The sequence below is a fragment of the Babjeviella inositovora genome (assembly GCF_001661335.1).
Source record: "Babjeviella inositovora NRRL Y-12698 unplaced genomic scaffold BABINscaffold_5, whole genome shotgun sequence".
NCBI lineage: Eukaryota > Fungi > Ascomycota > Pichiomycetes > Serinales > Babjeviella > Babjeviella inositovora.
The window spans coordinates 902,469-927,329 of NW_017566842.1; the positions used below are offsets into that span (position 1 = coordinate 902,469).

General features: G+C 50.6%; 7 protein-coding genes and 1 non-coding gene across 8 annotated transcripts; 6 read left to right on the plus strand and 2 right to left on the minus strand.

The window, feature by feature from the left end:
• Positions 1–344: 344 nt before the first annotated feature.
• Positions 345–3,533, minus strand: UGT51C1 (Ugt51c1p; the record flags this gene model as incomplete). The annotated part of the gene is made up of 2 exons (XM_019131357.2): positions 345–2,993; positions 3,060–3,533. Coding segments are annotated over 2 exons (3,123 nt in total), but the record flags the coding sequence as incomplete, so codon positions are not given.
• A 1,752-nt stretch (positions 3,534–5,285) lies between these two features.
• BABINDRAFT_161386 (uncharacterized protein) lies at positions 5,286–7,208 on the minus strand. The gene has a single exon (XM_019128779.1). The coding sequence runs from the start codon at positions 6,993–6,995 to the stop codon at positions 5,406–5,408; it is 1,590 nt and encodes a 529-aa protein (XP_018985778.1). The 5' UTR covers positions 6,996–7,208; the 3' UTR covers positions 5,286–5,405.
• A 4,198-nt stretch (positions 7,209–11,406) lies between these two features.
• Positions 11,407–11,676, plus strand: BABINDRAFT_23230 (uncharacterized protein; the record flags this gene model as incomplete). The annotated part of the gene is made up of 1 exon (XM_019131304.1): positions 11,407–11,676. A coding segment is annotated over one exon (270 nt), but the record flags the coding sequence as incomplete, so codon positions are not given.
• A 160-nt stretch (positions 11,677–11,836) lies between these two features.
• Positions 11,837–12,800, plus strand: BABINDRAFT_133785 (uncharacterized protein). Its single transcript, XM_019127077.1, has one exon. The coding sequence runs from the start codon at positions 11,965–11,967 to the stop codon at positions 12,532–12,534; it is 570 nt and encodes a 189-aa protein (XP_018985780.1). The 5' UTR covers positions 11,837–11,964; the 3' UTR covers positions 12,535–12,800.
• A 941-nt stretch (positions 12,801–13,741) lies between these two features.
• On the plus strand, positions 13,742–14,985 carry BABINDRAFT_61788 (mitochondrial 37S ribosomal protein uS2m). The gene has a single exon (XM_019132376.1). The coding sequence runs from the start codon at positions 13,810–13,812 to the stop codon at positions 14,896–14,898; it is 1,089 nt and encodes a 362-aa protein (XP_018985781.1). The 5' UTR covers positions 13,742–13,809; the 3' UTR covers positions 14,899–14,985.
• A 378-nt stretch (positions 14,986–15,363) lies between these two features.
• On the plus strand, positions 15,364–15,435 carry BABINDRAFT_t181. The gene has a single exon. It is a non-coding gene; the product is annotated as a tRNA-Glu (tRNA).
• A 2,032-nt stretch (positions 15,436–17,467) lies between these two features.
• On the plus strand, positions 17,468–17,950 carry BABINDRAFT_35652 (uncharacterized protein; the record flags this gene model as incomplete). Its single annotated transcript, XM_019131726.1, has 1 exon — positions 17,468–17,950. A coding segment is annotated over one exon (483 nt), but the record flags the coding sequence as incomplete, so codon positions are not given.
• A 5,174-nt stretch (positions 17,951–23,124) lies between these two features.
• Positions 23,125–24,684, plus strand: CST20 (mitogen-activated protein kinase kinase kinase kinase; the record flags this gene model as incomplete). The annotated part of the gene is made up of 1 exon (XM_019131280.1): positions 23,125–24,684. A coding segment is annotated over one exon (1,560 nt), but the record flags the coding sequence as incomplete, so codon positions are not given.
• Positions 24,685–24,861: the final 177 nt, after the last annotated feature.

Below are 24,861 nucleotides of genomic sequence, written 5' to 3' on the forward strand. Positions count from 1 at the left end.
GGCCTTAGCTCATTGCCCAATTGAATTTATCATATTTTCAGCAAAATTACCCGTCAGCCATAATACAGCTTTCCAACAATCGACTTTTTAACTCAAATTCAGAAACGCTCCAAGGCTATTATCCAGGAAAATGCCGTATTTTTGATTTGCTCCACAATTAGAGTATGCCCCTTTCACTCACCAATGCCGCCTTTAATTACATCACCAGGTGAATCTGAAATAAGTTACGTCCTCCCTTCAGCAATTCAAGTTTGCACCCGGTGGCCCTTTCATGCTCTCCTGTCTAGTATAGCACCTACCCACTTCCCAAAAGCAATCAAAATAATTACTATTCCCGTAAGAACCTACACCATCATCCAGCTACCCTCGTCCTCCGCCACGCTGTTTTCATCTACCTGGCCTTCACTTTGTTCGTTCTTATACGCCTTGCGCTTCTCCGTGATGAGTTTCCTGGCGTACTCCAACTCACTATAAATCGTTTCGATCGCGGTGGAAACTCCATTCTCGGCCCTGATTTGCTCTCCCACGAGCTTGGCTTTCTCAATGATTCTGGTCTTGGTGGTGACGTCCTTGATCGCCTTGGCCAACGACTTTGCGTTCAACTTGCGCAAGTACACTCCGGCACCCAAGTCCTGGACCCTACCCCCGTAGAAGTACTGGTCGCCAAAGAATGGCTTGATAATAGTGGGCGTGCCAGCACGCAACGATGCTCCGGTGGTTCCTGAACCACCGTGGTGAACTGCGGCATCCACCTTCGGGAACAACCAGTCGTGCGGAATGGCGCCCGCGTTGTACACCAGCGGCGGAAGCTCAACCTCGATTTCATCCTTCTTGTTGAGTCTATCCGACCACCCTTTGTTCAAAATGCAGTACACATCCGCCTGGACCACCGCATCCACCACCGCTTGTGTGAGCTCCTTCGGATCGGAAACCACAATGGACCCGAACCCGATATATACCAACTTCTTCCCGGCCTTCCCCGCAGCAGCTATGAACTGCACCAATGCGTCGGGAGGCGTATAGGTCAGCGATTCGTCCAAAAACCAGTACCCCGTCACTTTGACCCAGTCGGGGAAGTCCACCGATGGAGGGAACACGGTCGGCGACACGTTGTACGAGAACGGTACCTTGAACTGCTGCATCTTCTCCAAGTTAGTCCGCGGAAGGCCCAAGGTGTCCACGCGCCAGGGGTTCACCTGGCCCGATATCCCTTTCCAGAACACGGTCTCGAACATCACGTGGGTGAGGTAGTTGTAGGAGCCACCGCGCTTCTGATCGGGCACAATGAAGGCATGGGGATACGCTCGGGTCTTGGTCCACGGCATGGTGAACGCTCTGAGGTACGGGATATTGAGTGCCTCGGCGATGTGCAAGCCTGCCATGGCCGATGGTGACTCGATCAACACGTCAGCCCCCTGGCACGCCTCCCAGCTGGTGGAAAGAAGCTCGGAGATCCAGCCGCGGAACTTGGTGGACGCCTCTTTGAGAAAACTCACCGACATGGTACCGTGGGTGACCATGAGCGACATCAACTCAGCCGGGTTACCTGCCACCTCCGCAAACTCCAACCCGTGCGACTCGATCCACTCCTGGAACTCCTTGTGGGTCGCAATCGTCACCCTGTGGCCTTCGGCCGTCAAACCCTTGCCCAACGCGATGTACGGCTGAACGTCGCCTCGCGAGCCAATTGTCAAGAGCGTAAACTTGTACGGTCTCAGCGGTCGCACTTCCGTCTTGAAGTATGGATTCTCTTCAATGATGATCGGAACGTCGAGCCCGGCTGAGCTGGTGAGCTTGTCCTCGTACATCTGTAACCGTGCGCGCTCAAGCTTGCCTCGTTCGATACCAGCCGTGTCTTTAGGCCTGTGTCTCCGGTGCGAAAGCGCGTCCATCTGCTTCAAAAGCACCAACTCACAGTCATCCCGGGAACTAGACGTCGCAAACTCCATGAAGAGCTCCTCGTGCCCGTGGATCACAATTACAAGTCCCGAGTAGCCAAACCGGAACCCTTTCTCCTTGTAGCACGTCTCAACATCCGCAAACGGTAAAATCATAAGAAAGTTCACCCCTGGGAGCAAGCTGCGGAAACAAATCTCCTTCTCGCCCACATACATCTTGCCGTACGTGGGGATGGTCTTCTGAAAGTGCGCGTAGTAGCTAGACACCAATCGCGCGTTGTCGGGAAGGCTGAAGTGGTGCTTGAAGTGGTCGTTCGCCACCTGGCGATCGTGCTCGGACGTGACGTAATACGGGTCATCAGCCCCGAGCTCGACAGAGTTGGGGTTGGAGTAGTGTGCCGGCCCGGCCGCCCACATTGACGTCGCGTGGCCAATGAGGTTGGCCGAGGAAACCACCTGTTTAATGAACGAGCCAGGGCCCCAGCCCCGGTGGCGACGATGAAACCGGGTGACCGGCTCGGGCAATGTGTCCTCGTCCGAGTACTCGACCTCCAGGTCAGAGTGTTCGGGGGTTTGGCTTCTGGGGGAGACCACCAACGGAGACCCATTCCCGGTTCCCCCGGTGGTGTACCTCACCCTTGGCTCTTCCTTCCCAGAGCTTCGTCTTGTGAGTTTCCGGAGCAAACTGCCGGTGATCTCCAAGTTGCTACGGTCTGCCTTGGGTTCCGTTTTTGATAAAGCGGTTCGGTCATCGGGGGTAGCTTCCCCCGTTTTTATCCCTACCAACTCTTTCAATGTCTTGTAGATCTCCTCGCCACAGCTAAGGCTCATAAAATACCAGTCGTCCACGGCGTATTCGTCTGTGACGCGTGCACGGATCATCATCGGCACGTTGGGGAGATCCAACAATAACGTGCGGTCCTCCCCGACACCGTCAAACATGTTGTTGCCCTCCACATCGATGATAGACCGAAGGGGAATTTTCACGGATACGTGGTCACCGTTCTGCTTCGCAGTAAAAACCTGTTTTTTGAGGAGATTGATCCACTGGCGCGCCGCGTGGCCCGACGAGGCTCGCATCCGGTACGTGCGAGACTCCATGATGATCTTGAACCAGGCGTACTCCGCATACACCTCCAGGTCTATTCCATCGCCGTCCACCTCCTGGGTGAAGGGGTCAAGCGCGCTGGATCGTTCCTTCTCGGTTTCATGGCTGAGCTCCACGCGGAGCACGTACCGCAAGTCGAGCACCACGTTCGGGAAGTACAAGTCCGTGGCGCTGTTGTACACGTTGAACGTGGTCTCCTTCAACACGCACCACTGCTTGGAGATCCGGTTCCCGGGGGTGAAGCCGGTTCGGAGCGCCAACCCCCCCGAGTGAACAACTTCCCCCTTCTGCTTCGGGAGGTACGCAAAGAAGAGGAGGAAGTTGGTTGTGAGGTACATGTGGCCCAGGAGCAACACGTCACGGAGCAACATGCACTGGTAGTTGGCCACAAACTGCTCGTCAGGCGAGAGCTCGAAGCGCTCGAGAAGCTTAGACGAGAGTTCGTTGATCCGCGAGGATTTGGTGGGTTCATCGTCGTCGCTGTCTTCGTGGGTCGAGCGGTTGAGGTTGGACACCATAGAGACCTGAAAAAGCGTCTGGGTGCGTTCGAGCTTTGGGAGCTTGCTGGCGAGTCGGACGGTTTCGTCAGAGTCGGACGGTGCCAGAGGATCGTAGGCGGTTTTCTGAGAATCAGTCAGGGTTCCAGTCTCCAGAGAGCGGTCGTGTGCACTTTGGGCTTCGCTATTCGCTCTTATTGTCTCATCCTTGTCTCTTTGCTGGTGCTTGGCAAGGATCTCGTCCAAACTCTTGTTCATATCTACGGCATCGGTCAAGTCAAACGCATCGCTGCTGTGCTTTTTGCGGTGGCGTCTGGGAATCTCCGCTGGCTCTTCGGCGTCGGCGTCGATGTACATGCTCGCGGCAGAGAGCATGGTGACAATGGACTTGGCCATGCCGTAGATGGGCTTTGCGCAGTCTAGATCAGCCGGTTTCTTGTGGCCTCTACCAAAAGATTTAAGCTTGGGGAAGTGCAGTGGTTCTGGCGATGCCTCCCGTGTGGAAGCTCCCGAACCAGCGGGGGAAACCACAGGGGTGGAAGCCACGGAAGTGGAGGCAGACGTGGATTGAGAGACAATGGGTGTGGATTTGGATGTCTTTATCGACCCATGCCCCGTTCCTGGCACTTCGGTATCGTGCAGACCGCCTTTAACACCGGTCTTGTTTGAGGAGGTGGGCCTGATAACGGTCTTATCGTTGGCGTTCTTGGGGTCATCGCCCTTCTTGGGAGAGTTTGATCTGGGTGACATCTTGAAGCCGGGCGACAACGAACGGAGGATATTTCTGACAGACTTGTCGCGCCTGAGCGGTGTGGGCAGGACAATCTTCTGGTCCATGGTTTCTAATATCGAAGGGGAGTCGTTTGTCACCACCGGCAACTCTGTGGTATCATTTGCGCCTTCTCTCGGAAAAACGAGGAATTTTCTGTGCGTTTGCGGAGAGCCCATTGCGATAAGGATTTGGCTAGAGGTGAACAGAAGTAATCAGCACTGCGTGTTATATAAATAATATAGCGTTCTCTAGGACAGGGGCAAAAGAACCGGATAGCAACTTTAAACGTGTGCCATCCAGGGTGAAAAATAGCCGCCAGCTCCGATAAGACGCAGTGACGTGAGTTGCGATCGGCACGTGATAATGATAGACGGGAAGCCCGGAGTTCGGAGGCTGTCGGCAAGCAGATAGACGAGATTTCCAGGGTGTATCCATATTTATTATAATGGACTGTAAAAGGTTGTATATTCATATTATGGTATGGTATTTTTGAGGGGTGTAAATTCATGGTCAGCCGTGTTGGGGGTGGGGCGATAGCGCTCGGTAGAAATCCTGTCTTACTACGTTATCAGAATGTAAGCATACGCATCAGTGGGTGCTGATTATTTACGGGTAAAGCACCGTGGGCTGTAAACAAGTTTGGTATATATCAAACAGGTACAACGTAGAGAAATGCCACCGAGTGTGGAGCTGTACCATTTGATCCAATTACTTTATACATGGCCGTGCCAGACCCTCATCACATGCTTAGAGCACGTGACGGATGCTTGGTGATTATTAAGTGATTGGGAAAGGGAATGCATATTGTGTAGTGGTATGAAAAGAACCAGAAAATCACCCTGAAAGGTGACGGGTTTAGATATAGAGGTATAATGCTATAGCACATCGGACATGTAGGCGATATGCATATGCCCACTATGTAACTTACGGTGCATTTCGTTACCCTATTGGCAGATGTACCACCCGATCTACCTCATCTATTTTCGCTGTTTTGAACAAATACAGATGGACTCTGGCAAGGCCTATATTAAAATAGCTTATTTTCCTATTTTACCCAAACAATCGATGCATTGTGTACAAAACATACATTTAGCAGGCATAAGAACAGAAAACCAAACCCAAACCCAAAATTATCGCCACGCTGGCCGCACAGCGGCACTGCCGATATCCCGCATACTCTGCATTTTCCGCAACCTGTCGGTACCAGCCAGTGGGGCCTTCAAGTCGGCAATGGACCTGGATGACCGCAACGGTCTCTTGATAGAAGCCGACTCAATAGATCGGGAAACCAGGTCAGTGGATCTGGGAACAGGATCGCTGATGGATCTGGTGGAGGTAGACCGCGGAAGCTGCGAGCCAAAATGCGTGGTTTGCGATCTCGGGAGCACGCCAAAGGGGGCTGCTTGCGACCTTGGCACCCCACTAGCTTCCTCTGGACGCGATCTGGGAAAGATTTTTGGTTTTTCCATTTGCTTGACAGCCAGTGCCTGTGTGTGGGCAGTGACGGACTTGGCGATGGGCAACGGTCTGGTGATGCTGGCAGTGGAGGTGGATCTGGGAATACCCGTTTTGTTCAACGTTCCGTATGATTTTTTCGCATTGAGCAGCCTTTCTTCGGGCCGGCGGGGTGGGGACGACGAGAGATCGGCTCGTGAGTGGGAGATGGTCACATCGGTGGTGGGCGCTGCTTTCAAGGAGGAGGAGGTGGTGGATCTGGTAATTTTGGCTAGAAACGACGAGGATGAGAAGGAGGCGAAGTTTGTATGCAGTTTGGCTGGTGCCTGCGGCCGGATCCGGCTGCGAAACCCGAGCCGCGAGTTGGTCTGTCGCATTGTCTCGTGTTGGCGCTGCTGCTGTCGCAAGACCTCGGGCAGCCGGACCGGTTTTCGCTCCTTGTTGGTTGCGTGGAGTGGGCTGTTTTTCAACGTCAACACCTTCTGCAACTCCCCAGACATACCTGTATGTCTGACCTCGCCGACTTTTGGCGTGGAGACAAAGGAGTCGGAGCTGTGTTCGGCATGGGGTCCCTTTGGGGTCACCTCTTGGCTGCCCAAGAGCGTCCGCCGTCTTTTTGTCACGGATTCAATTCGCATGCTGCTATCACGTTTGTCACTACTGGTTTCAATGGGGTCGATGTCCATAACGATTTCCGTGCGCGCGGGCGTCGCGTACACGCGCGTGTTTTTGCCACGCGCGTTAGGGTCATCGCACATCGGCGCCTCCGAGTGAGGTGCGCGCGCCGCGGAGTAGTGTGAGTCTATACTCTCCATTTTGCTGAACCCCGATACATGTGTAAGGGAGTACCGATGCGATGACTTTCTCCTTCCGGTGTTGGCGTTCAATCTACTAGCACGCTTATTCGCGAGATAGTTGCCCCTCACGTTGCTCCGCACCGGCGAGAGCTTTAAGCTGGAGCTGATGAGCTTATCCGCGGCTCGGTCATTCAACTCGTCCAACACCTTGGTGGAGAGCTTGCGCGAGTACTTGCCCTGAATGAACTTGGAAAAGTCGTCGTCGAGCTGTTCGGGCTGGCCAGCCTCGAAGTCAAATTGCTGGCGGATGGGCGACGTGAAGGAGGGGTATACGGTGCGCGTGCGTGCACGCTCGAAAGCAAACTGGTGCGCGGTTGGCGGCTTGGATGGCGTCTCACCCTGGCGCGGAGGCGACCCGAAGGAGGCGTTGGCAGTGGGCGAGCCCGTCATGTCAATATCAGTGGACATGTCTGGATTTGCCCAAAAGAAATTGTAAAGGTACTCAATAGGAGAGACGTATCGCCTGGGCTGTGTTTGTGTAGTGGTGGTCTAACAGCTTTCGAAGGAGCACTGGGATCCGGATCTCTGACGTGGTTGTTGATCTGTTTTTTTTTTGGTATAGTTTTTACTGGGGATCTTTCCTGCAGGTCGCGCCCGATTTGGTAAGAGATGTAAACAAGCGAGTACCGCCACATCGGACTGCCGCGAATTGCCAGGGACATGGTACCGAATCACAATGGCTAGTTATCGCATCTCATCTAAACTGTCTAGCCAAACCGTCTTTATGGTTTAATTTTCGATCTGGATGATTTAGGGAACATTGATTCTGTGGCCGTGAATGGCTAAAGGACCTGAAAGAGGTTACTCATCGACAAGAGATCAGCCCAAACACTATAGGCAAATTTTGAGTCTGCCTTTCAGAGAGTCGGGCATCTTTAGTATAACAATACTTTTTTCTGTTTTCAACAAATTATGCTAAGAATAAAACTTTTCGTTGACAGATCGGGAAGCGTGCAGTCACGACGAGGCGGAAAATGCTGGTATGCGTGGATTTATATGACAAAGTTCTGGGTGCCAGTGATAGGTGCTAAAGGGCTAAGGGGCTGAGAAAGGGACTGAGAAAGGTACAGAGAAGGATAGGGAAGATACAGAGAATAATAGAGAAGATACAGAGAATAATAGAGAAGATACAGAAAAAGATAGAGGAAATATAGAGAAATATAGAAAAATATAGAAAAATACAGTCTGTCCCTCCCGCTTACCACAATCTGGGAATTTCGCAGGTAATTTGTTAGAAACGCAGAGCCCCTAGAACATTCATCTCTCCAAGGTCCTGTAACCTTAATTTAGGAGATTCCAATAATTCCAGGCCCCTTAAATAAGAGTCATGGATGGGATAGAACTATCCTTCCGCTTATTCTGGATGCGAAGCCCGTTGGAAATGTTGTTCGTAAAACGGCTTTATCATCACGTGATATATACACTTCCTACCAGACTGCAGGCGTTTCAACCTCATTTTGGCCTTTTCCGTGAAATGTAATGATTTTGGCTGATTTTCCCAAATGCCTTGAAAATTCTCAAACATATAGAGAATACAAAGCAAAATCTAGCTGACTGTTTGGATTTCTGAAACACCGACTTTTACCGCTGTAGTTGAGGTTCCTCCATGCCCTGCAACTCCTGCGAGTACCCATACATAGACCAGGTATGTTTCTCCTTACTACTTTGAGCTCAATCGTACACTAACAGAATTTTTCGTATTTGCTTAAACGGAGCAAGGATATGGCAATGTTCACTGTAGTTTGTTCATGGTGGCCTCAGACTGAGCCGTGCACGTGATAAACGTTGGCTATCATCGCTCACGTGAGAGAGTACTGAATTGCTGCAGGATCCCCATCTTCTATACGGGACACTCCAAAAGGCTTGTGTTTCTGGCGTGTAGATCAGCTCAGAGTTTTATTCCACCTTTAGGCATCTAATCTTACTTCCTACATTGCTGATATAGTATTTGTTGCCCTGACTGCCTATGGTGCTACAGACTGAGCTCTCAGTCATGGACACCGCCCATCAGGCCCAATTCCAGAGGCTCTTGGCACTGAGAGGGATCCAGAGACAGCTTCTTCCACAGTTCAAGTTTTTGGAGAGCTCTTACAACGATGTGATGCTGAGAAACAAAAGACCAGAAGCAAACGACAATTCTGACGGGTTGGAGACGCTCTGTCATCCGGTTGTCGATGAGATGATTCTGGTATTATTGAGCCAGGACTCCAAAGGTCCGACCAAGGTTGAGTTGCAAGAGTTTTTTGACAGCGTGAAGAATGTCGCGTATAAGGCGATGCATCGGAACCCAGATATCTCTTTGAATGCGTACCCAGAATTGCTCCACCGGTTAGACAAAAAGTACTGTTGCCGGGACTTTTTTGAGTCAAGGGACACTAATCTTCGGCGGAAGAAGGTTAAGCATAGAAGTTCAGCATGTGATTACTCTAGAAGCGGTTCGGGCTCTTCAGACGACGAAAAGGATGAAGCGTACCCCGATCGTCCTGTACCGGAGCTTTCCGGATACAGCCCCACGGCAGCCCAGGATATGGATGTGCTAAGAACGGTCAGTCATATACTTCTTACCCTGGCGGTAGGATTGGTTCCGCCGTCTACCGGACAAGAATCTATTAGCACAGAAACTCCGTTTCGGGGCCAGATCCGTGCGTCCCGTGAGAGAGAAGTTGCGATTGAGGGAGTCCCTTCGCTTGCCACAGGGACTACCCACGGGCTCAGGGAGCCATTGACTGAGCTCCCTGGAAGAACTCACATTTCTACCCCCACCAGAGTTAGACCACTTAGAAGGATGGCTGGGCTTTCCCCCTTGTCAACAGAAGGCCCAGAGGAAAATGACCCTAGCTCAGCCGAAGACCCGGAGACTACCACCCCCGATAGAAATGACTTTGTGAGACCCCATTATAGCCTTGCGAGTATTATGGAGCGCTCAACGTTTAGTGGACCACCTCCGGTAGCTTCCAGGGCTGTTTCCCAGGTGAACGAGGCTTTTGCGAGCATTTTTGGACAAAGCTATCCGTATGAGTCTGAATCCGGCCTTGAACCCGACTCTGACTCTTCTCTCGGTTCAGAGTTTGGATACCACGATTTAGAGGAAGAAAGCATGGTGTCCGCAAGAGATGAGTACATGGACCAGGACTACCAATTGGATAAGAGGTTCCGCACAAGCATCACTTTACGTTTGACCAGATCGGCTTTTGTAAAACCTGAGCCACAAATACAGCCGTACTTCCCAGACCTTGACTTTTTGTTTTCGTATAAACAGGACAGAAGATCCGAAAGGACAGACCCCGGTGCGGACAGTCACTCGACCAATGCGGTTTCCAGCTGGGATGTCGGTTACAAGACCCCCAAGCCGAAACCGTACTCCCAACTGGACTTTATCCAGGATGCTGGCGATTTCTTGCTCACCAACACGCCGGTTGCGGAAACTTACCCCAACCACATCAAACTCAAGCACCTCGGGTCGTCTCACCTTCTCACCAGTGACCCTAGTTGTCCTCCAGATCCCTACAAGATGAACAAGACGGCCGCAACAGACCCCTCATCGGGTTTCAACTGGTTCATTATGGCCTCAGAAACGCTTATTCACATCCACGAGTACGGCCAAGACGATGTAATCGCAAGGGAGCCGGTCTTTAAGTTCTCCGTAAAGCGCTTGGCTGTCGCAACCACACAACCGGGCTTGACGATCAACCACACCACCGATCTCGACCGCCAGGGTGCTACGCGTCCGTTCGATCCCCACACGGTCAACTACTTGAAGCTCGGCCGGTGGCGAGGAAAGGATCTGCTTGTGGTGGCCAAAGACGACGGGAAGGTGTTGCTCTGGTACTTGGAGACCATCAACCGGGAGATGTTTACCCCCTCCAACCGCGACGGTGTGGTAGTGCCGGACTTTCTCATCATCCTGAAGGCGTCTGTTTGGGGCGTTGACTTGTACGACGAGGAGAACTTGATTGTGGTGAGTGACAACTCCCGGAGAGTGTCTCTCTTCCTCTTCGAGCCCTGCCAGCTCGATACGGGGAACTTCTATTTCGTCCGGTCAGAGCCGTTGACCAGTAACGTCCCTTATGTTTCGTTCGTGAAGAGCAAAGCGCGTCTGAACAAGGTATACGTCACCTGTTGCACGATCGCCGGCGAGGTGATAATCATGGAGTTTGCCTATAAGAAAACAGCTGTTGAGAAGAAGCCCATTTTGGCAGAGTATATGAACTTTATCAGTCTCAGAGACCCGTCTCTCTGCGTGGCGAAGCGGGGTGGGGTGTTGGTCCGGCGAAGCGAGGTGCAAGCGCCGCAGGTTTTGTTTCAGGATCCCTTTATCGTCTCGCGGGCCACTGAGTCTTCCATGTGCTGGTCTGCCAATGTTTTTCAGTGTCTGTGGTTTTTGTCTGTTGCGTCGCTCTGGGAGGTGAACGGCGATTGGAGCGCAGATGAAACAGCTCTCCTCGCAACGATTGACGCTGAGAATGAGATCTTAGGGGATGACTGCAATCCGTGTGTGACGAGTGATTTGGGCCTCGCGGGCCGCTTGTGCCCCACTCAGACGATTCTGCTCTGGGGCAACAAAGTATGCGAGGAGCTATCTGATTCCAAACTCACGGAAAACGTCAGACGAAGCCGCAAGGTTTTTGATGACTTTTATCTCGCCAAGAGACAGCAGACCCTGGAATACCCGGTGCTAAAGGACATGTTTATTGTTGTCACCACAGAGGAGGGTGTGAGCCTCCGTAACGGTGACAATCTCTACACCACCGCCACCTCCGGAGCCACGCCCGTGTTTCCCAGGTCTGTCTTTGCTTCCGTCCTCCGCAGAATTGAAGGCACAAACCGAATTTCGCTTGTAGAGATTGTGCCGGAGTTGTCGTGTGTGGTGATAGCTACCCAGACTGGGTTGGTTTCCATCTTCCGGCTCACCGATTTCCGCGGTATCAAGGGGATGCGTCCGGAACACTTGTTTCCAAATACCGAGAAGTTGTGCAAACGGGAAAATGGATACCGGTCTATTGTGGGGTTGACAGTCAAGAAGATTAACCATTTGCGGTTTGTGTTGTATGTCACGTATACAGACTACTTTGTGTTGGCCTACGAGCTCAAAGGGAGCGCCCTTGGAGAAGTCGAGGCGGGCCTTGTGTACTAAGCTATGGTGAAAGGTTTACTAGGAGGTTACGCGGAGGGGGGAGCAAATCTTATTTAACGGTATAAGCTTAATATTAGGGTTCCCGTAGAACGGGCATCTTTGTGCAATTGTCGCACTGAGGCGGAACTCGACGCTTCTAGCTTTCCATGACGTAGGTGCTGAGCTATCCTGCATACCTGAACCACATAATTTGTGGAGACGCAGAGGCGTTTGAACTGCAAAGCATTGCTTCTTCTCCACGTTATGAAGATAGACCGTTACGGTAGCTTCTCAGAGTTTATAAAACAACACGCACACACGATACCGCTGCAAGGGGAGATTGTAGTTGTGTTTGACAGCGCCAACTACAAGGGGTTGCACCAACTCGATTCTCCGAGCCTCCAGACGCTACACAGGTTGACCTGCAGCGAAGTGGTTTTGGTTGACAATTTCTTTGCCCTACAGGCGTTTCTTGCTGATTACTTACTAAAGGCCCAAGGGGGCCCGTGCCCCCAGTTGGCGGTGGTGGGGATGCTTGAGTTGTTCTGTGCGTTTGGTGACGCCATTTGTGAGGACACGCCCGAAGAGGTTGTGCTTCCAGGGATGTTTCGATTTCGAAAGCAGCACTTTAACGCAAAGTCTCTTTTGTTTCTTTTGACCAAACTAAACACGGTGCCAGGTGTGAGGGTGGTGGAGTGTGGGGTAGAGTCAGAGATGTGCAGTGTGATGCTACCGCTACTTCCATTCAAGGATGGTGCTTGGGCTTTGCAAAACGCTGGGGTGACAAAGGGTATTACCTTGGGGGAGGTAACGGCTCGCTGTTTTGGACAGTAAATGACCAAGGGAGATGGACAGACTTGGGGTGTACCGGGGTGAATGATATCTGATAGGATTGTGAGTTCATTGATGGCTTATGAGCAAGAAATTGACTAAACATCTGGGCTTTGTTATGACGTGTCGAATGCTGACTAAAGAATCGAGTAGAATTCTAGGTTAAAGAGTTCATGATAAGTGACGGCAAACTTCGTTTGGTCTGGACCTTTTAGCGGAAGGTGTAAAATTTTCAAAATTTGGCCCTCCGACACAGTATTGGAGATTTTGTTGGGAGGTATGAGGACAAGCAGGCGATATTATTTATCCAATAAAGCGTGATATTCACGGGATTTCTTAATGTGGCCATACAACAGCTAAATCTTGGAGGCTAAAGATTGTATATATTTCCACTGCGGGTTCTCAATCACTTCAGCGCTTGAATCTTATTTTAATGAATGTGCTATGGTCCAGGTCGCTCTCTACCGCTCTTTTATAAATCTCTTGCTTCACTTGAAGTCCATGTATCGCTCAACTTGGCTAGGTAAAACCATATTAGAGAACCTGCATTAGCCTCAAGTATATCACATGCTCCATCCCCTCTCTGACATTTTGCATAGGTTGTATTTTGCTGTTACGCGCCCTTCCCGAGAATCCTATATAAAACACAGATTCGCTTATACAGCTTAGTTTTCTTATCAACTCGCTTTATTATTATTATTATTATTATTATTATTATTATTATTATTATTATTATTATTATTATTATTATTATTATTATTATTATTTCCAGTTCAATTACTAGGGAATATTGTTTCATCTCGACCAAAAGTCTCTACACATACCGTCTGTCTAATGAGCTACACCTCACTTCTCACCTTCACTGAAAAAAAAAGAGTCGATTATCCATTTCAAATTTATCACCATGACCTGGCTGATTTCTAAGCTCAAGGATTTTGAGCACCAGGATTTTGAGCACCAGGATTTTGGCACCGGGATTTATTGAAACACTTGTACAACCCTCGCTATATATTTTGGCGCTTTGCCGATACGCACAAAGATCTGTTTGCATAAGCATGGGTTACACTTGGTTTTTCTCGCGGTCGTGCACATGCCATCCGGGTAACCCTCCAGATCGGGTGAAAAATTCACATTGATCAAAATGCACCCACCATCTCACCCTATCCAACAACCTCCGCCTCTATCGTCATGTTATCCAGAGCCACCGTGAAGAGCGTGGGAACCCACGTGCGGTTCCTTTCCGCGGATAGCTTGCGTGTGACCAAGGTCCAGGCGGCCATGAACAAACAGCACACCGAGTTCCCTACTATCGCGACCGACTACTTCTTGAAGCAGGATCCACTCCCGCTTTCGCCAGCCGACGCGAAGATCAAGGCGGCCAAGAAGGATGAATTGTACCAGGAAGCGGCCAAGTTGTACTCGTACTTCTCACAGCAGGCGTTGGAGAAGCAGACGCAGAACGAGAGAGAAAAGGTCAGAAAGGCCACCGTCAGCTTGAACAAGGAGCAGAAGAAACAGTTCAAGAACCAGGCGTACGAGTTCCCCAACCTCGTAGCGACCCCAGCTAGTGAGGAATTCTCCCCCCAGGAGTTGTACCTCAGAAACTTGTACTTCAAGCGCAACTCTGCGAATTTGGGCGCCGAATTGGAAAATGTCTACAACCCGAATGACGATGCCTACAGGGCCAAAAGCCTCCAGGAGACGTCTATAGCCTCTTTAATGGCGGCCGGTGCCCACTTGGGCCACGTTGCATCCTTGTGGTCCGTGCACACCCAGCCGTTCATCTACGGCCGCCACAAAGACTTGATGATCATTGATCTCAACCAGACCTTGACCTATTTGAAGCGTGCCTGTAAAGTTGTGGAGGGTATTGCCGAGAAGGGTGGTGTGATTGTGTACGTTGGGACGCGTGACGGGCAGAAGAAGTCGCTTGAATTGGCGGCCAAGAGGTCCAACGGCTACTACGTTGCCAAGAGATGGATCCCGGGTACCATCACCAACTGTATCGAGATTTCCGGCAGATGGGAGCGCTGCGAGGTGGATATGGCCGATAAGCCGACCGCCAGATCATTGGACGAGGTGGAAAAGTCGCGCTTGATCAAGCCGGACTTGGTAATTGTGTTGAACCCGGAGGAGAACATGCCGTGTTTGACTGAGACCTTGTTGAGCAAGGTGCCATCGATCTGTGTGATTGATACGGACATGGACCCGCGTATGTGTACGTACCCTATCCCAGCCAACGACGACTCCGTCAGATGCACGGACTTGATCGTGGGGGTCTTGTCCAGAGCCGCGCAGAACGGTGTGCAGAAGAGATTGGCGGCCGTGACGGAGTATAAGGAGGGGTTGGAAGCGGCTGCGAACTAGCCAGCGAGCATGCGAGGAGGCAGGAGCTTGCGAGCTCTTGGGGTGGTACGGTGTCTGCCGATAGATGCCGGCTGCCCACACATTCACGACACATAGACTCTCGCGTCGCATTGTACATACCGTAATATAGAGAGGACATTAGATGGAATGTAGAGCGAGAAGAAAATAGCAAAACGTAACGTTAAAATTTAATTCATATATATTGAGATTGAACTTACAGATACAATCATATATAGATCTATTGACGCATGTCCACTTTCAGCAATGGAGATTATGTTCAGGGGGAGTGAACAAGAACTATATATAGTATCTATCTACTCTAATAAAGACTAACTCCACAGGTAATATCCTTGATTTGTAACACCTAGGGTAAGTATACGGCGCATTAGTGAACAACTCCTTATTGTGATCTCCCCATGATCAGGCACGTGCAGCAATAGCCATCCCTTCATTTCTAACGCTTCTTCCGATATAGTGTAACGGCTAGCACGGTTCGCTTTCACCGAGCAAACCCGGGTTCGACTCCCGGTATCGGAGGCTTCTTTCTCTTTCTTTTTTTCCAGTCATATAAATGAGTCAAGTGGAAGTTTACAGCTCAATGGTATGTTTAAATTGCCCAGATGGTTTGTAGTTTAGCAATTCGGGGAGAGTAGTTGGAAAATGATCTCTTAAAGCCTAGCTCCACAAGTGTAAAACTAGAGAATATTAAGGCTAACGCCTAAACTTGGTTTAATGTAGTTTAAGGTATACTAACCCATTTAAATGTTGATAAAGGAAAAAAAAAGGTCAAACCCGGTTAATCAAGTTCTGGATCTTTGAAACCTCAGTCTACCGCTCTTCCAACTGAACACAACCACTAAGATAAATCGACTTTCCTCTAGTTAAGTCTGTGCCGCTCCCTGCTGTACTGAAAAATAACCTTGATTATTGATTTAGTGCAACCATGAAACACAACAATGTTTGTCGTATACCCGTGAATGAAACCTGCAGGATTAAATAACCTTTAATACAATAATCGATAAGAGCCTGGAGAGTCGACACTTGCGTGCCATGCTAATAATAACATGTAGGGCTTCAACAGGTTTTAGCTGCTTACTTAGCGGAGCTATCGGACGCAGATAGCTTATTCAGATCGACTCTTTCCTTTTATGAATATATTACTAGTGGTCTTCCATGAATGGAGGGCCCGTAGCCCCACTCTTTGAAGGCTTTGACATAGGAAATGGTAATTACTCCTGCAGCATCCCCTCTCCGCAAATTAGAGACTCCTTAGGCCATGTTCACATGTGGTTCTACGTCTACTATATTGGTGTTTGGGTCAGCCAAAGCTGACACCGTTAAAGTCACATATAGGCTATCCATTGTTCGTATCTCGTCTCTTTCGGTTCCTTGCATGTGTCAAAGTTTATGCAGGGTTTGACAAACCGTACGGACTAAACGGTGCCGCGAAATATAATGCATGTAATGTTGGGATACGATGCCAAGGGTACATATTTTCTCAGGGTTGATTGATATGTGTATACAAACTACAGTCCCCAGAGGGATTTTCTGCGCACTATGAACTTCGAAGCGCTTTCTAAAACAGATATCTTCCCTCTCTGCACCAACACTAGGGTACACGTAGATGACCATAATTACCACTAACGCACGGGCCGCCTAAGCCCATGTATGCTTTTAGGGAGTCGAGAACTCCATCCCAATTAGGAATCTGGCAACTTAAAACATACCTTGAAGCAAGCTACACCCCTGTCAATAGCCGAGCTAAGTTTTATAAATTTTGTACGAGAAACTGGGTAAAGCAACCAAGGGAACCATTAGCGGTATCAGCGCTAGCTGTTTTACAACTATTGTCTTTAGCTTATAAAGATAAAAAGGCTCATATGCATGATCGATGTTTACATAGCTTTGATGGATGATATTGCACAAAATGATGGGTAAACCCACAAAAATTGTTCACCTACCCTACCGCAGAATACGTTGGTCTTACACTCGCTAGACTCTGACGCTTCAAAAATTCCAAATAGAGTATAAAATGTGCTACCCTTCTCAAAAATGATTCCTAGAAATAGAAAAGTACCAGAGGAATGGAAACCTATCCTCATAATGAAATTAGCTTTAGCCAATTTGGGATTTACTCTTCAATTTTTGGCGTTGGTGTTGTCTGTCTACGACCTGGGTCCCCAAGTTCAATTTCCTGACGGCGACACCATCACCGGTAACTAAGAATTCCTTAGTAACCTTGAATCCTACTTGGGTATTCCGTTTGCGGCTCCGCCGGTCGGGCTCTTAAAATTCAAGCCGCCCCAGACGTACACCGGGAGCTTGAACGGCTTACAGACCACTGCATACGGTCCGTCATATCCCCAAATGAACATAGGGTCGGGAATCCTCGGTGTCTTACCACAAGACGTTTTGAGCTTGGTGATGCAAACCCCGTTGTTCAATGCAATCATCCCCAATCCGAGGATTGCTTGACTCTCAATGTGTACAGAAAGAGGGGTATCTCTTCTACCGCCAAGTTGCCGGTAATGTTCTGGATTTTTAGTGGCGGGTTCGAATTCAGCGGTACCTTGGTGATCAAGAAGATGAAGGAACTATTTTTTCCCTCACCACCTTGAACGTGACTACCGAAGCTGAAGTGAGATCGTATGTTAGTAATGTGTTTCCTGGGATGTCTTCCTCCTTGTCGGATCAGTTCTTGAATATGTTGTCGCCTCAGAATAAGAGAGTTGTGTCTTTATTTGGTGACGTGGTTTTCCAGGCTCCGAGAAGATTTATGTTAAACCACACACCGGATGTTTCCAGATACACGTTTCTCTCCCAGCAGTTAAAGGGTCTCCCTATTGTCGGCACTTTCCACGCCAATGACATCACCTGGCAATATTTAGCCTCTGGTTCTGGGTCTTTGGTTTACCGTAATGCGTTTATTGCGTTTGGCAACAATATAATGTATATTAATGCCGTGGGCCTTTTCACCGGAAAGGATAACTCCAGACTGGCGCAAATGAGCTTCCTCAACAACAATTACCAAGATATTTTTGTCTTAGTATGAATTGAATCTTATCTGATCAATACTATTGAGGTCTTGGTTCAACATGGGATGTTGAGTATCTTTTAGCCAATATCGGTCAAGATATTTATCAATAAATATAGCTGAGAGGCTATTTATGAATAATCAGCGATAAGCGTAACGAGCCGGTACGTGGCAAGGCCGAGGGTCAGAGTCAATCCGGGATTCAGAGTCCGGTCGATCGTCTGGGTACTCAGTGCAGCAGAAGGCCGATAAGGATTTCGGGATTTTCGAGAAATCGGGATCGGGACTATTTTTAGAATTGGTAATATGCAGGTTAGGAAATGCGAGACGAGGGTTTCAGAATGTTAGGCTGAATATCAGGATATTATCAGGATAACACTATGGAGCATACCGGGATAGTACCAGGGTACATATCGGGATAGTACCAGGATGCATACCAGGATGCATACCAGGATGCATAACAGGATAATACAAGGATGCATAACAGGATAATACAAGGATGCATACCAGGACTAGCTTTCGGGCACTATTTTCGGGATTCCAATTGAGTGCGAAATTTGCGTATACATTCAGGGAATCGATTCATACCCAAACTTGTAAAGTAGAAAAGCCTGCATAATAGCTTATATGTAATTTCTCTGACTGAACTTATCTATACATATAGAGACTTACAATTGCAGGCAACAAATCCATTACCCAACACAACCTTTCGATTTTATATATTGGCCGGGAAGTCCTTCTAAGCAAACGCGTCTTGTTTCTAGGCGTCTTGGATTAGCACATGAAAAAGACTGAAAACTTTTGCGTACAATGTCCACGCGCTTAGCAAAAACTCCAGAAAGAAATATTTTGACAAATTATGCCTAGTAGCCTTTATTCTAGAGGTTTAGCGCTATTTTTGCACCCTCAAAAACCGGTACGGGCACTTTTGGTCATTATTTGCAGATAAGGTGCGGTGGCTCAATGGTAGAGCTTTCGATTTCTGTCCGTGTCATCTCTATATTTTCATTGGCCCTGGGGCATCCTTCATCCCACGTTGGCTGAATCGGAATCTCTGGGACTTGAATGGAAGTCTGTAGGCCTTCGTGCAGGGTCTTTTCTCTGTGAATTTTAGCACGAAATACATGGAACGACTCCTCTAACGTACTAGGTCTTTGCGACGTCTTTCCCAGCCTAAAATTTACCTAAAAGCCTGCTTGAAACAGAACGCTACCCAGGTCTCAGAAAATAATACAAATATGATTTGAGTGCTTTACGTTTTCATAACCAGTCGTGCAACAGCCGCCTGATACCTAAGCACATGTAGCAAGAGTGAAATCAGATTGTTGGAGCTTGCTGCAAATACACACTAATTTCTAGACTAAATCGAGAGTATAGCGAAACAAACACCCAACAATAGATTTATAATCAAGGCTCAAAAAAACACGAGCTATAAGTTCACTCTGGCTACCCTAGGTACGCCTTTCCTGCATCAACACCTATTGTATGTCTTTACGGTCCCAGATTTCTGTCTTTTATCTACTCTGTAAACCCCCGAATGGCGCTTTATAGCATGAGCCATTTCCCCTGCTTCAAAGGATGGGAGAAGGATTTCTGCCTTCTGATGGCTACCAAAGATCTCATTGCCCTTCATGCACAGGGCCAAGCACCCACCATTCACCCCCTGGCGTACCACCTGAGCCCTCACATACAATGAAATTCCACAGTAAACCCATATAACCGCTTGCCTAAGGCCATGGGACAGGGATATAAGCCGTACGACCTTAGCTTACGCCTACAACATTGTATGACTGACCTGAAAGTCAGACTGTGAATTACACCGTTATGCAAGGACGCTACATGGCTGAATAATGATGGAATACACAACCCTCTAACACCCTCTCAGCACCAGTTATCCACAAACATTTGAGCCATCTTCACCCCTCCCCCCGAACGTATGTAGGTACAAGTGGTTTGCATGCATGCTGCGGTTCTCATTCCGTGCGAATTAGCAAGCACCATGTGCGCGTTCATTCGCGCGCGAATCCAGCACATGGTCTGTATCCCACCCCCATGACGCCTATATTTCCAGTTTTTCCCGACAACAAACGGCTAAAAGATAAACGATCAATCAGTCATTGATTTCAACCCACAAACATAAACACAAAATGTCCAATTTTGACAGCGAATTGACGCCGCCAACGTTGTCGTCGGCGTTCCGCGCTGAAAGACTGACAAATAGCCCCAGTAACTCGCACAAAAGCTCGTTTGCCGAGACTCGCAACTTTTTTTTGCAACAGGAGAAGGATACAAACTCGCCGTCGCCGCGGGTTCCGCGAGCCAGTGAGCCGCTCGCGTCGCCCGTGCCGTCACCGGGTAGTGTTGCGGGCGAGAACGTCGGGCAGCTTGAGCTTCTCCCAACCACCCACGCCGTCGGCACGATCTACTACTCAGAGAGCGAAACGACTGAGTCTGAGTCTGAGTCCGAGACAGAGACGGAGACGGAGACGGATAGCGACGAATACTCGCTTGATTCGCCGCATGCGGACCCCCCCGTGAATACAGATATGAGCCCCGCGAGCTTCCGCGAGCGCCTCGAACAGGTTCGGGCGATGCGTAGCCCCCTGCTGACTCTGACCGGGAGCTCGCCGATAAAGGTGCCGAAAAAGAAGAAGAAAAAGAAGCTGGCGAAGCTGGCGAGCGGGCTCGACGGGACCATGAACGATCTTTCAGTAAAGCCTGTGCCGTCGCCAAACCGAAACCCTGTACCAGCTCCACACTCGCAGACTATGGTTGACGCCGAGCCTGTCCAAGTTGCTTCTTTCTCTGGTTACCCAGAGCTCATTCGCGCAGTCTCTGGGCAGTCGGAATCCATTCGTGCGGTCTCTAAGCATTCGGAACCCATTCGTGCGGTCTCTGGGTATTATGATGCCACAACTGGCCTTTCTGATCCCTCTTTGCCTGATACTATTCAAGCTTCAGAGTCGCTCCCTGCTACCGAACCCAGTCATACAAATCACTCAGAGTCCCACACCTCAGATCCCAACCAGAGCTACTCGTCTTCCATGTACGACCGGAGCGGCCACTTGCCTGAGACGGTGGCGGTGAAACCAGAGACTCAATCGGGTACCAATTTTTCAGATTCCGTACTGGGCCATTTGGCCAAGGATTCATCTGTGGATACTCAACCCGGTCATTCGTCGCTCGCGCCGCCCACCATCACCGGCTTGCCGTTTGCTCGGACGTTTGAGGAATCTACCGAAGCGAAGCTAGCTGAAGCACAATTGGCCGAAGACAAGGCGAACGAGTCCAAAGCAAGGTTAGCTGAGGAATCCAAAGCAAGGCTAGCTGAGGAATCTAAAGCAAGGCTAGCCGAAGAATCTAAAGCAAAGTTAGCCGAAGAATCTAAAGCAAAGTTAGCCGAAGAATCTAAAGCAAAGTTAGCCGAAGAATCTAAAGCAAAGTTAGCCGAAGAAGCGGAAGAAAAAAGACTCTATTTAATGCTCGAACAACAACGACTCCACAAACTTGAGGCCGAACGAATTGCGAGGTATGAAGCTGAACGAGAGAAAGAGCTGCAGAGACTTGAAGAGAGACAAGAAACAGCTGAAGCTGAACGAGAGGAGGAACAACCGGGACTTGAAGAAGAATCTAACCAGGAAACAACCGAAGTAAGACAGAGTGAGTCACAACCCACAGAGAGATTCCTATTCTCAGAGAAACCCCATGGACCAGCCGAGGAGAGAGAAGGCCTTCAAGCAGAAGAGCCGTTCCGCTTTCAGCAGCCGCAGCTCCAGCCTTCTGTGGAATCCGTCACTGATCAGCAGCTTCGTCGCTTGACTCAAGATGAACAACGCCTCCTCGACAAAGACATTCCTGAGCGAATTATTCCCTTTACTTCAACATTCAAGGTCCGTTCCATCTCCGGAAAGTCGCTCGAGACGCCGGTCAGAGACCTCTATGAGAAACTGTCGAATATATTAGCTCCTGTAAGGCCTCTGATGGCCTATAGATCCCCAAGCAGCTCCATTGGCTCTGGAAATGCAGCCAGTGAAACAGCCGGCACGCCTTTTGGAACCCCAACTGCCCATTCAACTTTCATCGGCACCCCAGTTGCCAATCCAGCATTGATTGCCACTCCAAAGGCTTCTACTATTGACACAAAGGCTCCTACTTCTATAGGCGCTCCTGTTGATATCACTCCTGTTGCTATCACTCCTATTGGCACTCCTAGAGCTCTTACTACCCCAAAAACTCCAGTGACTGGTACGGTTGCGCTCGGCACGCCTGCGGTGATTGACACCCCCAAACTTGCTGATCTGTTCGCCGTCACGGCGACAATGCCGACTGGGGGTCCTGTGGAGGAGAGCCTGAATCCCTCCAGTCTGTTGGTTGCCAGCTTCGTCGAGTCGTCCAACAGCCGCAGGCCGTCGGTTGCCAGTGCTTCTACCAAGAGTCTTGGTCCGAGCCGGCTGTCATCGGCGAGCTACGGCGCTCTCGAGGCCCAGATGGGCCATCCGTACAAAATTCGTGCAGCAAGCCCAGTAGCCCATGAGACACACCGCAACGCAAGTGGCGACCAGTCGGATGTCCGTGACGTGACCCATACAGCTCCTCGCAATGATCCAGCCAATGCTTTTAGCACGCCCTTTGAGAATCGCCGTAGCGATTTTCTCGATTCGGCACCGCTCTCCGACAATAGTAGCGAGGAGGCCGAGGTGCTGCAGGCGTCTGTCGCCAGCCCGTCGCGTGCCACCAAGGTTGATACGTATCTGTTCCGTGACGTCAGTAACGGCACCGTTATCCACCTGCGCGCGCGCAACAGTGAGCAGCTCGCCATTCCATTCAGCAGCGTGCGCACGCAGTCGTATGAGGACTCGCGCGACAGCGTGTTCTCGGTGCAGACACCACAGATGCCGCAGACGCCCCAGAAGTCTCAGGGTGCTTCGCCGCGAACCCCGACGCGCGCTGCGGCATCTAGCATCGGTTCGGTTCCGGGGGTCGCCCCAGCCTCTGGCTTTGCCCCGTCCGCTAGCCTTGGCTCTGCCTCAGGCCTTACTCCGGTCTCACCTGCAGCCCCACCCCTCTCGCCCAAATCCAAATCCCTCTGGCGGCGCAAGTCCGGTGGCCGCGTCCGCGGAGTGCTTTCCTCCCTCGTTGGCTCCATGCGTGGCACCAGTGAGACTCCTCTTGAGCGTACCCCGTCTGTCAAGATCTCCACGCCGTTCAACGCGAAACACGTCGCGCACGTCGGCTTCGACAGCCAAACCGGCGAGTTTACCGGGCTCCCAGCCGAATGGAACCGGCTCTTGAGCGCGTCCGGGATTTCGCGCCAGGAGCAGGAGCAGAACCCACAGGCCGTCATGGACGTGGTCGCCTTCTACCAGGACAGCACCACGGGCGAGGATGCGGCGTTCCGCAAGTTCGCGCACGGTGGCAAGCTCAATCTGAGCTACTCGCTCAGCCTGCAGATCCTGTCGCCCGTAGCCGCGACGCCGCCACTCCCGCCGTCGCCAGTGGCGCACTCACACCAGACGGATGGCGCGTTTATCCCGACACGTCGTGCGCCCAAGCCGCCGTCGGCGCCGAGTACGCCCGTCGCAGGCACGTTCCGGTCGAACTCGGTGCGTGCGCCCGTGCGGGTGCCAGCGCCGTTGCCGCGGTCGCAGTCGCAGGGCCAGCTTCCAAAGTCTACACGGGCGCCGCCCGTACCGCCGGCAAGAAAACCGCAGGTGGAGCAAATCCCAGAGGCCGCGCCGGAACCAAGAACGTCGGACGCACTGGCCGCGCTGGACGCGCCGGAGCCAAAGCCGATGCGCGACCCGCGTGCAGTCGCACTCGCGAGCGCGAAGAAGCGTGAGGAGAAGCGCGCGCGCGCGCAGCAGGTGTATGCAAAGCTTGCGCAGATCTGCACGCCTGGAGATCCCCGGAAAGTCTACCACGGCCTCGTGAAAATCGGCCAGGGCGCCTCCGGCGGGGTCTACACGGCCTACGAACGCGGCACCAACAACTGTGTCGCGATCAAACAAATGAACCTCGAAGAACAGCCAAAAAAAGAGCTCATTATCAACGAAATCTTGGTTATGAAGGCGTCGCACCAGGAGAACATTGTCAACTTTATCGACTCCTACCTTATCCGCGACGAGCTCTGGGTTGTCATGGAATACATGGAGGGTGGGTCGCTCACCGACGTTTTGGTGCACTCCGCGATGACTGAGGGGCAGATTGGGGCTGTATGCCGCGAAACGCTTAGGGGCTTGAAGTTTTTGCACTCTCAGGGGGTGATTCATCGTGATATCAAGTCTGACAACGTGTTGCTCGCGATGGACGGGAACATTAAACTCACGGATTTCGGATTTTGCGCGCAGATTAATGAGGTGAATTTGAGGCGGAACACCATGGTCGGGACGCCGTACTGGATGGCGCCGGAGATTGTCACGCGGAAGAGTTATGGGCCGAAGGTGGACATCTGGTCGCTTGGGATCATGGCGATTGAGATGATTGAATGCGAGCCGCCATATATGAACGAAACGCCGTTGCGGGCGCTCTACTTGATCGCGACGAACGGGACGCCAGAGCTCAAGGAGCCGGAGTTGTTGTCGATGGACTTGAAGCGGTTTTTGAGCCGGTGTTTGCAGGTGAACACGGAGAATAGGGGCGATGCCGAGGAGTTGCTTGGGAATTACTTTATCCAGGAGGCAGACGAGGTGGCATCGTTGGCGCCGTTGGTGGCGATTGCCCGGATGAAGAAGGAGAGGGAGAGGGAGGAGGAGGAGAGTGAATAGCCGAGCGAGCAAAGAACCTGTACGATTTAATAGGCGTTTAATGTATTATATTGCGATAGGCTTGGGAGGGGAATGATATAGGTGCACTGAGCCGTCAATGCGAGGTGAGGCTCAAACAGTGATCATATGGTAGCAAACCATAGGTAATGAACTGGTGCATTGGAG